Genomic DNA, 12,560 nt, shown 5'->3' on the forward strand with positions numbered 1-12,560 from the left:
CACAGCGTGGTAGCAGCACAGCGTGGTAGCAACACAGCGTGGTAGCAACACAGCGTGGTAGCAACACAGCGTGGTAGCAACACAATGTGGTAGCAACACAATGTGGTAGCAACACAATGTGGTAGCAACACAATGTGGTAGCAACACAATGTGGTAGCAACACAACGTGGTAGCAACACAACACAGCGTGGTAGCAACACAACGTGGTAGCAACACAGCGTGGTAGCAACACAGCGTGGTAGCAACACAGCGTGGTAGCAACACAACGTGGTAGCAACACAGCGTGGTAGCAACACAGCGTGGTAGCAACACAGCGTGGTAGCAACACAGCGTGGTAGCAACACAGCGTGGTAGCAACACAACGTGGTAGCAACACAACGTGGTAGCAACACAGCGTGGTAGCAACACAGCGTGGTAGCACAACTTTTTAAGTAGGCTTGAGGGTCACTCGTCCATTTGAAAGACCCATTTGTGACCAAGCTTTAACTTCCTGACTGATGTCTTGAGATGTTGCTTCATCATATCCACATATATATGCAGGTGTGTGCTTTTCCAAATCATGTCCAGTCAATTGGATTTACCACTGTTGGACTCCAAGTTGTAGAAACATCTCGAGGATAGAGGGCATTGGGTTCTATAACTGATCTGAAGTATTATTTTTTGCCAGATTATATTTGGGATGTTTAGTTTTCTGTTCCTTTTGATTTTGATTTCATAAGCTCAGTGACCATGTTTTTTAAATGACAGTTTGTCATCAAGCCAGATACCATTTTATATTTGTAGGAAGGAATTCACTCAATTTGTGTCATTAGTCATTATAAAAATCGGAAAAAACGTCCTCTCTCTGTCTATTGGGAGCAGGTTGAAATGACAGCAGTGATGTCCTCTCTCTGGGAGCAGGTTGAAATGACAGCAGTGATGTCCTCTCTCTGGGAGCAGGTTGAAATGACAGCAGTGATGTCCTCTCTCTGGGAGCAGGTTGAAATGACAGCAGTGATGTCCCCTCTCTGGGAGCAGGTTGAAATGACAGCAGTGATGTCCTCTCTCTGTCCATTGGGAGCAGGTTGAAATGACAGCAGTGATGTCCCCTCTCTGGGAGCAGGTTGAAATGACAGCAGTGATGTCCTCTCTCTGTCTATTGGGAGCAGGTTGAAATGACAGCAGCGATGTCCTCTCTCTGTCCATTGGGAGCAGGTTGAAATGACAGCAGCGATGTCCTCTCTCTGGGGGCAGGTTGAAATGACAGCAGTGATGTCCTCTCTCTGGGAGCAGGTTGAAATGACAGCAGCGATGTCCTCTCTCTGTCTACTGGGAGCAGGTTGAAATGACAGCAGTGATGTCCTCTCTCTGGGAGCAGGTTGAAATGACAGCAGCGATGTCCTCTCTCTGTCTACTGGGAGCAGGTTGAAATGACAGCAGTGGTCCTCTCTCTGTCTACTGGGAGCAGGTTGAAATGACAGCAGTGATGTCCTCTCTCTGTCTACTGGGACCAGGTTGAAATGACAGCAGCGATGTCCTCTCTCTGGGAGCAGGTTGAAATGACAGCAGTGATGTCCTCTCTCTGTCTACTGGGAGCAGGTTGAAATGACAGCAGCGATGTCCTCTCTCTGGGAGCAGGTTGAAATGACAGCAGTGATGTCCTCTCTCTGGGAGCAGGTTGAAATGACAGCAGTGATGTCCTCTCTCTGTCTACTGGGAGCAGGTTGAAATGACAGCAGCGATGTCCTCTCTCTGGGAGCAGGTTGAAATGACAGCAGTGATGTCCTCTCTCTGTCTATTGGGAGCAGGTTGAAATGACAGCAGCGATGTCCTCTCTCTGGGAGCAGGTTGAAATGACAGCAGTGATGTCCTCTCTCTGGGAGCAGGTTGAAATGACAGCAGTGATGTCCTCTCTCTGTCTACTGGGAGCAGGTTGAAATGACAGCAGCGATGTCCTCTCTCTGGGAGCAGGTTGAAATGACAGCAGTGATGTCCTCTCTCTGGGAGCAGGTTGAAATGACAGCAGCGATGTCCTCTCTCTGTCTACTGGGAGCAGGTTGAAATGACAGCAGTGATGTCCTCTCTCTGTCCATTGGGAGCAGGTTGAAATGACAGCAGCGATGTCCTCTCTCTGTCCATTGGGAGCAGGTTGAAATGACAGCAGCGATGTCCTCTCTCTGGGAGCAGGTTGAAATGACAGCAGTGATGTCCTCTCTCTGGGAGCAGGTTGAAATGACAGCAGCGATGTCCTCTCTCTGTCTACTGGGAGCAGGTTGAAATGACAGCAGTGATGTCCCCTCTCTGGGAGCAGGTTGAAATGACAGCAGTGATGTCCTCTCTCTGTCTACTGGGAGCAGGTTGAAATGACAGCAGTGGTCCTCTCTCTGTCTACTGGGAGCAGGTTGAAATGACAGCAGCGATGTCCTCTCTCTGTCTACTGGGACCAGGTTGAAATGACAGCAGCGATGTCCTCTCTCTGGGAGCAGGTTGAAATGACAGCAGTGATGTCCTCTCTCTGTCTACTGGGAGCAGGTTGAAATGACAGCAGCGATGTCCTCTCTCTGTCTACTGGGAGCAGGTTGAAATGACAGCAGCGATGTCCTCTCTCTGTCTATTGGGAGCAGGTTGAAATGACAGCAGTGATGTCCTCTCTCTGGGAGCAGGTTGAAATGACAGCAGCGATGTCCTCTCTCTGGGAGCAGGTTGAAATGACAGCAGCGATGTCCTCTCTCTGGGAGCAGGTTGAAATGACAGCAGCGATGTCCTCTCTCTGTCTACTGGGAGCAGGTTGAAATGACAGCAGTGATGTCCTCTCTCTGTCTACTGGGAGCAGGTTGAAATGACAGCAGCGATGTCCTCTCTCTGGGAGCAGGTTGAAATGACAGCAGTGATGTCCTCTCTCTGGGAGCAGGTTGAAATGACAGCAGTGATGTCCTCTCTCTGTCTACTGGGAGCAGGTTGAAATGACAGAAGTGATGTCCTCTCTCTGTCTATTGGGAGCAGGTTGAAATGACAGCAGTGATGTCCTCTCTCTGTCTATTGGGAGCAGGTTGAAATGACAGCAGTGATGTCCTCTCTCTGTCTATTGGGAGCAGGTTGAAATGACAGCAGTGATGTCCTCTCTCTGGGAGCAGGTTGAAATGACAGCAGTGATGTCCTCTCTCTGGGAGCAGGTTGAAATGACAGCAGTGATGTCCTCTCTCTGGGAGCAGGTTGAAATGACAGCAGTGATGTCCTCTCTCTGGGAGCAGGTTGAAATGACAGCAGCGATGTCCTCTCTCTGGGAGCAGGTTGAAATGACAGCAGCGATGTCCTCTCTCTGGGAGCAGGTTGAAATGACAGCAGCGATGTCCTCTCTCTGGGAGCAGGTTGAAATGACAGCAGTGATGTCCTCTCTGTCTATTGGGAGCAGGTTGAAATGACAGCAGTGATGTCCTCTCTCTGGGAGCAGGTTGAAATGACAGCAGTGATGTCCTCTCTCTGGGAGCAGGTTGAAATGACAGCAGTGATGTCCTCTCTCTGGGAGCAGGTTGAAATGACAGCAGCGATGTCCTCTCTCTGGGAGCAGGTTGAAATGACAGCAGTGATGTCCTCTCTCTGTCTATTGGGAGCAGGTTGAAATGACAGCAGTGATGTCCTCTCTCTGGGAGCAGGTTGAAATGACAGCAGTGATGTCCTCTCTCTGTCTATTGGGAGCAGGTTGAAATGACAGCAGCGATGTCCTCTCTCTGTCTATTGGGAGCAGGTTGAAATGACAGCAGCGATGTCCTCTCTCTGGGAGCAGGTTGACAGCAGCGATGTCCTCTCTCTGTCTAGGGAACAGGTTGAAATGACAGCAGCGATGTCCTCTCTCTGGGAGCAGGTTGACATGACAGCAGTGATGTCCTCTCTCTGGGAGCAGGTTGAAATGACAGCAGTGATGTCCTCTCTCTGGGAGCAGGTTGAAATGACAGCAGTGATGTCCTCTCTCTGTCTATTGGGAGCAGGTTGAAATGACAGCAGCGATGTCCTCTCTCTGTCTATTGGGAGCAGGTTGAAATGACAGCAGCGATGTCCTCTCTCTGGGAGCAGGTTGAAATGACAGCAGCGATGTCCTCTCTCTGTCTATTGGGAACAGGTTGAAATGACAGCAGCGATGTCCTCTCTCTGGGAGCAGGTTGACATGACAGCAGTGATGTCCTCTCTCTGGGAGCAGGTTGAAATGACAGCAGTGATGTCCTCTCTCTGTCTATTGGGAGCAGGTTGAAATGACAGCAGTGATGTCCTCTCTCTGGGAGCAGGTTGAAATGACAGCAGTGATGTCCTCTCTCTGTCTATTGGGAGCAGGTTGAAATGACAGCAGCGATGTCCTCTCTCTGTCTATTGGGAGCAGGTTGAAATGACAGCAGCGATGTCCTCTCTCTGGGAGCAGGTTGAAATGACAGCAGCGATGTCCTCTCTCTGTCTATTGGGAACAGGTTGAAATGACAGCAGCGATGTCCTCTCTCTGGGAGCAGGTTGACATGACAGCAGTGATGTCCTCTCTCTGGGAGCAGGTTGAAATGACAGCAGTGATGTCCTCTCTCTGGGAGCAGGTTGAAATGACAGCAGTGATGTCCTCTCTCTGTCTATTGGGAGCAGGTTGAAATGACAGCAGCGATGTCCTCTCTCTGTCTATTGGGAGCAGGTTGAAATGACAGCAGCGATGTCCTCTCTCTGGGAGCAGGTTGAAATGACAGCAGCGATGTCCTCTCTCTGTCTATTGGGAACAGGTTGAAATGACAGCAGCGATGTCCTCTCTCTGGGAGCAGGTTGACATGACAGCAGTGATGTCCTCTCTCTGGGAGCAGGTTGAAATGACAGCAGTGATGTCCTCTCTCTGTCTATTGGGAGCAGGTTGAAATGACAGCAGTGATGTCCTCTCTCTGTCTACTGGGAGCAGGTTGAAATGACAGCAGTGATGTCCTCTCTGTCTATTGGGAGCAGGTTGAAATGACAGCAGTGATGTCCTCTCTGTCTACTGGGACCAGGTTGAAATGACAGCAGCGATGTCCTCTCTCTGGGAGCAGGTTGAAATGACAGCAGTGATGTCCTCTCTCTGTCTATTGGGAGCAGGTTGAAATGACAGCAGTGATGTCCTCTCTCTGTCTACTGGGAGCAGGTTGAAATGACAGCAGCGATGTCCTCTGTCTATTGGGAGCAGGTTGAAATGACAGCAGCGATGTCCTCTCTCTGGGAGCAGGTTGACATGACAGCAGTGATGTCCTCTCTCTGGGAGCAGGTTGAAATGACAGCAGTGATGTCCTCTCTCTGTCTATTGGGAGCAGGTTGAAATGACAGCAGTGATGTCCTCTCTCTGTCTACTGGGAGCAGGTTGAAATGACAGCAGTGATGTCCTCTCTCTGTCTATTGGGAGCAGGTTGAAATGACAGCAGTGATGTCCTCTTTCTGTCTACTGGGACCAGGTTGAAATGACAGCAGCGATGTCCTCTCTCTGGGAGCAGGTTGACATGACAGCAGTGATGTCCTCTCTCTGGGAGCAGGTTGAAATGACAGCAGTGATGTCCCCTCTCTGGGAGCAGGTTGAAATGACAGCAGTGATGTCCCCTCTCTGGGAGCAGGTTGAAATGACAGCAGTGATGTCCTCTCTCTGGGAGCAGGTTGAAATGACAGCAGTGATGTCCTCTCTCTGTCTATTGGGAGCAGGTTGAAATGACAGCAGCGATGTCCTCTCTCTGGGAGCAGGTTGAAATGACAGCAGTGATGTCCTCTCTCTGGGAGCAGGTTGAAATGACAGCAGTGATGTCCTCTCTCTGGGAGCAGGTTGAAATGACAGCAGTGATATCCTCTCTCTGTGAGCAGGTTGAAATGACAGCAGCGACGTCCCCTCTCTGGGAGCAGGTTGAAATGACAGCAGCGACGTCCCCTCTCTGTCTATTGGGAGCAGGTTGAAATGACAGCAGTGATGTCCTCTCTCTGGGAGCAGGTTGAAATGACAGCAGCGACGTCCTCTCTGTCTATTGGGAGCAGGTTGAAATGACAGCAGCGATGTCCTCTCTCTGGGAGCAGGTTGAAATGACAGCAGCGATGTCCTCTCTCTGTCTATTGGGAACAGGTTGAAATGACAGCAGCGATGTCCTCTCTCTGGGAGCAGGTTGACATGACAGCAGTGATGTCCTCTCTCTGGGAGCAGGTTGAAATGACAGCAGTGATGTCCTCTCTCTGGGAGCAGGTTGAAATGACAGCAGTGATGTCCTCTCTGTCTCTTGGGAGCAGGTTGAAATGACAGCAGCGATGTCCTCTCTGTCTATTGGGAGCAGGTTGAAATGACAGCAGCGATGTCCTCTCTCTGGGAGCAGGTTGAAATGACAGCAGCGATGTCCTCTCTCTGTCTATTGGGAACAGGTTGAAATGACAGCAGGATGTCCTCTCTGGGAGCAGGTTGACATGACAGCAGTGATGTCCTCTCTCTGGGAGCAGGTTGAAATGACAGCAGTGATGTCCTCTCTGTCTATTGGGAGCAGGTTGAAATGACAGCAGTGATGTCCTCTCTGGGAGCAGGTTGAAATGACAGCAGTGATGTCCTCTCTCTGTCTATTGGGAGCAGGTTGAAATGACAGCAGCGATGTCCTCTCTCTGTCTATTGGGAGCAGGTTGAAATGACAGCAGCGATGTCCTCTGGGAGCAGGTTGAAATGACAGCAGCGATGTCCTCTCTCTGTCTATTGGGAACAGGTTGAAATGACAGGCGATGTCCTCTCTCTGGGAGCAGGTGACATGACAGCAGTGATGTCCTCTCTCTGGGAGCAGGTTGAAATGACAGCAGTGATGTCCTCTCTCTGGGAGCAGGTTGAAATGACAGCAGTGATGTCCTCTCTCTGTCTATTGGGAGCAGGTTGAAATGACAGCAGCGACGTCCTCTCTCTGTCTATTGGGAGCAGGTTGAAATGACAGCAGCGATGTCCTCTCTCTGGGAGCAGGTTGAAATGACAGCAGCGATGTCCTCTCTCTGTCATATTGGGAACAGGTTGAAATGACAGCAGCGATGTCCTGGGAGCAGGTTGACATGACAGCAGTGATGTCCTCTCTCTGGGAGCAGGTTGAAATGACAGCAGTGATGTCCTCTCTCTGTCTATTGGGAGCAGGTTGAAATGACAGCAGTGATGTCCTCTCTCTGTCTACTGGGAGCAGGTTGAAATGACAGCAGTGATGTCCTCTCTCTGTCTATTGGGAGCAGGTTGAAATGACAGCAGTGATGTCCTCTCTCTGTCTACTGGGACCAGGTTGAAATGACAGCAGCGATGTCCTCTCTCTGGGAGCAGGTTGAAATGACAGCAGTGATGTCCTCTCTCTGTCTATTGGGAGCAGGTTGAAATGACAGCAGTGATGTCCTCTCTCTGTCTACTGGGAGCAGGTTGAAATGACAGCAGCGATGTCCTCTGTCTATTGGGAGCAGGTTGAAATGACAGCAGCGATGTCCTCTCTCTGGGAGCAGGTTGACATGACAGCAGTGATGTCCTCTCTCTGGGAGCAGGTTGAAATGACAGCAGTGATGTCCTCTCTCTGTCTATTGGGAGCAGGTTGAAATGACAGCAGTGATGTCCTCTCTCTGTCTACTGGGAGCAGGTTGAAATGACAGCAGTGATGTCCTCTCTCTGTCTATTGGGAGCAGGTTGAAATGACAGCAGTGATGTCCTCTTTCTGTCTACTGGGACCAGGTTGAAATGACAGCAGCGATGTCCTCTCTCTGGGAGCAGGTTGAAATGACAGCAGTGATGTCCTCCTCTGGGAGCAGGTTGAAATGACAGCAGTGATGTCCCCTCTGGGGAGCAGGTTGAAATGACAGCAGTGATGTCCCCTCTCTCAGGTTGAAATGACAGCAGTGATGTCCTCTCTGGGAGCAGGTTGAAATGACAGCAGTGATGTCCTCTCTGTCTATTGGGAGCAGGTTGAAATGACAGCAGCGATGTCCTCTCTCTGGGAGCAGGTTGAAATGACAGCAGTGATGTCCTCTCTCTGGGAGCAGGTTGAAATGACAGCAGTGATGTCCTCTCTCTGGGAGCAGGTTGAAATGACAGCAGTGATATCCTCTCTCTGTGAGCAGGTTGAAATGACAGCAGCGACGTCCCCTCTCTGGGAGCAGGTTGAAATGACAGCAGCGACGTCCCCTCTCTGTCTATTGGGAGCAGGTTGAAATGACAGCAGTGATGTCCTCTCTCTGGGAGCAGGTTGAAATGACAGCAGCGACGTCCTCTCTGTCTATTGGGAGCAGGTCACCTCCCCTTCTCAGTTTTGATATGCTCTGCCTTCAGCTGTTGCCATGGTGACCAATGTATGTTTGTACCAGGGTGTGTGTTGCTCAAATCTCTTCCTCTTTCTCTCCTATGTCTCCTGCCTCCTTTGTGTCCCCTTCTCTCTCTCTGTCACTCCAGATCCGAAGGACCCTATAGCCATCGAGCGGTTGAACCTGATGAACATGGCTAAGCTGAGCATCAAGGGTCTGATTGAGTCGGCCCTGAACCTGGGCAGGACCCTGGACTCGGACTACGCTCCGTTACAGCAGTTCTTCGTGGTCATGGAGCACTGCCTCAAACACGGACTCAAAAGTAAGGACGTGTTACAGCTGTAGCTATAGCTATGTTATTGTTTGTTTCTCGCCTGGTCCCAGATCTGTTTGTGCTATCTTTACCAACTCGTTTAGAGTGAAAATCCTCATCTCTGATGCATGGCCTCTCTGTGTTCAATAATAGTGTTTAACCTCTTGCTCCTACCTGGCACGCAGGCGTCCCATCTAGACATCTGGAAATGCAAATGCGCTACGCTAAATGCTAATAGTACTAGTTAAAACTCAAACGTTCATTAAAATACACATGCAGTGTATTGAATTAAAGCTACACTCGTTGTGAATCCAGGCAACAAGTCAGATTTTTAAAATGCTTTTCGGCGAAAGCATGAGAAGCTATTATCTGATAGCATGTAACACCCCAAAAGACCTGCAGGGGACATAAACAAAATAATTAGCATAGTCGTCGCTACACAAACCGCACAAATAAAATATAAAACATTCATTACCTTTGACCATCTTCTTTGTTGGCACTCCTAGATGTCCCATAATCACTATTGGGTCTTTTTTTTTCGATTAAATCGGTCCATATATAGCCTAGATATCGATCTATGAAGACTGTGTGACGTAACGTCATTTTTTTAAATAAAAAAAGTAGACGATAAACTTTCACAAAACACTTAAATACTTTTGTAATGCAACTTTAGGTATTAGTAAACGTTAATAAGCGATCAAATTGATCACGAGGCGATGTATATTCTATAGGGGTACGTCTGGAAATAATGTCCGGGTAAATCTCAACCAAAATATCCGGCCCGAGACCTGAAGAAATCGGCTGTCTCTTCTTCGTTTGACCAAGAAACAAAGCCTAGGCAAATGACAAGACTGTTGACATCGTGTGGAAGCTGTAGGAATTGCAATCTCGGCTCCAGGTAATTTGCTTTCCCATAGACAATTCATGCAAGTGGCGCATTGATATATTTTCCAATTTTCAGTGATCAGATTTTCCTGCGCTTTTCGATGAAACGCACGTTCTGTTATAGTCACAGCCGTGATTTAACCAGTTTTATAAACGTCTGAGTGTTTTCTATCCACACATACTAACCATATGCATATACTATATTCCTGGCATGAGTAGCAGGGCGCTGAAATGTTGCGCGATTTTTAACAGAATGTTCGAAAAAGTAAGGGGTAGGAGTAACAGGTTAACATGGTTTCTGAATGACTCCCTCATCTCTGATGCCCCACACATATAATTATCTCTAAGGTCCCTCAGGGAATTTCAAACACAGACTCAACCACAAGGACCAGGGATGTTTTTCAACCGCTCAGGGATTTCACCATGAGGTCAATGGTGACTTTAAAACAGTTACAGATTTTAATGGCTGTGAGAGGAGAAAACTGAGGATGGATCAACAACATTGTAGTTACTCCACAATACTAACCTAATGGACAGAGTGAAAAGAAGGAAGCCTGTACAAAATACAAATATTCCTAAACCAGCTTCCTGTTTGCAATAAGGCACTAAAGTAAAACTGCAAAGAATATGGGAAAGGAATTAACTTCATGTCCTGAATACAAAGTGTTTGAGGCAAATCAAGCATGGTGGTGGCTGCATCATGTTATGGGTGTGCTTGTCATCGGCAAGGACAAGGGAGTTCTTTAGAATACAAAGAAACGAAATAGAGCTAAGCACAGGGAAAATCCTCGAGGAAAACCTAGTTCAGTCTTCTTTCCACCAGACATTAGGAGATGAATTAACCTTTCAGCAGGACAATAACCTAAAACACAAGGCCAGATCTAGAGTGGAGTTGCTTACCAAGACGATGTTGAATGTTCCTGAGTGGCCGTGTTAAAGTTTTGACTTAAATTGAAATTAAATTGCATTGAAAATGTCGGTTTATCATAATCAACAACCAACTTGACAGAGGTTGAAGAATTTAAAAAAGAATAATGTGCAAATATTGTACAATCCAGGTGTGCAAAGCTTTTATAGACTCACAGCTGTCATCACTCTTAGAGACTTACCCAGAAAGACTCACAGCTGTAATCTATGACAAAGGTGATTCTAACGTGTCTTGACTCAGGGGTGTGAACCACTTATGTAAATTTAGATATTTCTGTTTAATTTTCAATAAATTTGAAAAACGGTCTAACTATGTTTTCACTTTATGATGGGTGTAGATGGGTGACTTTTTGTTTTAATCCATTTTGAATTCAGGCTGTAACAAAACAAAATGTGTGATAAGTCAAGGGGTGTGAATACTTTCTGAAGGATCTGTATGTATGTGAAACAAGCTATTGGTTTTGTACATTTACGCAACTTAGAAGAAGAGTTTAGCCCAGAGGTTTTAAGCGTAAAAAAGGAAACCTAAAGCTTTCTTGGTCTTAACTAGACCCTCTGTCTAACACCCCTCATCCGCTTGTCCTCAAACCCTCTTCCTCTGCCTAACACCCCTCATCCGCTTGTCCTCAAACCCTCTTCCTCTGTCTAAACACCCCTCATCCGCTTGTCCTCAAACCCTCTTCCTCTGCCTAACACCCCTCATCCGCTTGTCCTCAAACCCTCTTCCTCTGCCGACCCCCTCAGCCAAGAAGACGTTCCTGGATTTATAACCTACTGATTCTGTACATTCAGGATGCTTAGAAGTGCCCTGTCAGGATGATCTTAGCATTGGTGTTGTGTAGTATTGTTGGCCTAACGTTCCCTCTACCGACCCCCTCAGCCAAAAAGACGTTCCTGGGGCAGAACAAGTCTTTCTGGGGGGCCCTGGAGCTGGTGGAGAAACTCACCCCTGAGGCTGGAGAGATCACCGCCAGCGTCAAAGACCTGCCAGGACTCAAGTAAGACCTGCGCCTGAATAACGCCGTCCCTAATGTCCTCTTCCTGTCTAACGCCGTCCCTAATGTCCTCTTCCTGACTGCCACCGTCCCTAATGTCCTCTTCCTGACTAACGCTGTCCCTAATGTCCTCTTCCTGTCTAATGCTGTGCCTAATGTCCTCTTCCTGTCTAACGCCGTCCCTAATGTCCTCTTCCCGTCTGACTAACGCCGTCCCTAATGTCCTCTTCCTGACTAACGCCGTCCCTAATGTCCTCTTCCTGACTAACGCCGTCCCTAATGTCCTCTTCCTGACTAACGCCGTCCCTAATGTCCTCTTCCTGTCTAACGCCGTCCCTAATGTCCTCTTCCTGTCTAACGCCGTCCCTAATGTCCTCTTCCTGTCTAACGCCGTCCCTAATGTCCTCTTCCTGTCTAACGCCGTCCCTAATGTCCTCTTCCTGTCTAACGCCGTCCCTAATGTCCTCTTCCTGTCTAACGCCGTCCCTAATGTCCTCTTCCTGACTGCCACCGTCCCTAATGTCCTCTTCCTGTCTAACGCTGTCCCTAATGTCCTCTTCCTGTCTAACGCCGTCCCTAATGTCCTCTTCCTGACTAACGCCGTCCCTAATGTCCTCTTCCCGTCTGACTAACGCCGTCCCTAATGTCCTCTTCCCGTCTGACTAACGCCGTCCCTAATGTCCTCTTCCTGACTAACGCCGTCCCTAATGTCCTCTTCCTGACTAACGCCGTCCCTAATGTCCTCTTCCTGTCTAACGCCGTCCCTAATGTCCTCTTCCTGTCTACTAACGCCGTCCCTAATGTCCTCTTCCTGTCTAACGCCGTCCCTAATGTCCTCTTCCTGACTAACGCCGTCCCTAATGTCCTCTTCCTGACTAACGCCGTCCCTAATGTCCTCTTCCTGACTAACGCCGTCCCTAATGTCCTCTTCCTGACTAACGCCGTCCCTAATGTCCTCTTCCTGACTAACGCCGTCCCTAATGTCCTCTTCCTGTCTAACGCCGTCCCTAATGTCCTCTTCCTGACTAACGCCGTCCCTAATGTCCTCTTCCTGACTAACGCCGTCCCTAATGTCCTCTTCCTGACTAACGCCGTCCCTAATGTCCTCTTCCTGACTAACGCCGTCCCTAATGTCCTCTTCCTGACTAACGCCGTCCCTAATGTCCTCTTCCTGACTAACGCCGTCCCTAATGTCCTCT

The 12,560-nt window shown here is 48.7% G+C and overlaps 1 protein-coding gene and 1 long non-coding RNA gene across 4 annotated transcripts in view; both read left to right on the forward strand.

The window, feature by feature from the left end:
- Positions 1–12,560, forward strand: part of LOC118377864 (protein RUFY3-like) — a 56,870-nt gene that overhangs the window by 3,652 nt on the left and 40,658 nt on the right. For 2 of the 3 annotated variants that reach the window (XM_052479879.1, XM_052479878.1), the window contains exons 2-3: positions 8,390–8,563; positions 11,247–11,364. In XM_052479879.1, the coding sequence (XP_052335839.1) occupies positions 8,390–8,563; positions 11,247–11,364 (292 nt within the window). Of the gene's footprint in view, positions 1–8,146; positions 8,564–11,246; positions 11,365–12,560 lie in introns of those variants that run through there. The other variant, XM_052479877.1, reaches the window with a different exon arrangement.
- On the forward strand, positions 1,452–7,709 carry LOC127911886 (uncharacterized). Its single transcript, XR_008079763.1, has 7 exons — positions 1,452–2,035; positions 2,682–3,028; positions 3,348–3,678; positions 3,881–4,900; positions 5,028–5,285; positions 5,580–5,742; positions 7,538–7,709. It is a non-coding gene; the product is annotated as an uncharacterized LOC127911886 (long non-coding RNA).

This window comes from Oncorhynchus keta, chromosome 25, assembly GCF_023373465.1.
Source record: "Oncorhynchus keta strain PuntledgeMale-10-30-2019 chromosome 25, Oket_V2, whole genome shotgun sequence".
In the NCBI taxonomy this organism is placed as follows: domain Eukaryota; kingdom Metazoa; phylum Chordata; class Actinopteri; order Salmoniformes; family Salmonidae; genus Oncorhynchus; species Oncorhynchus keta.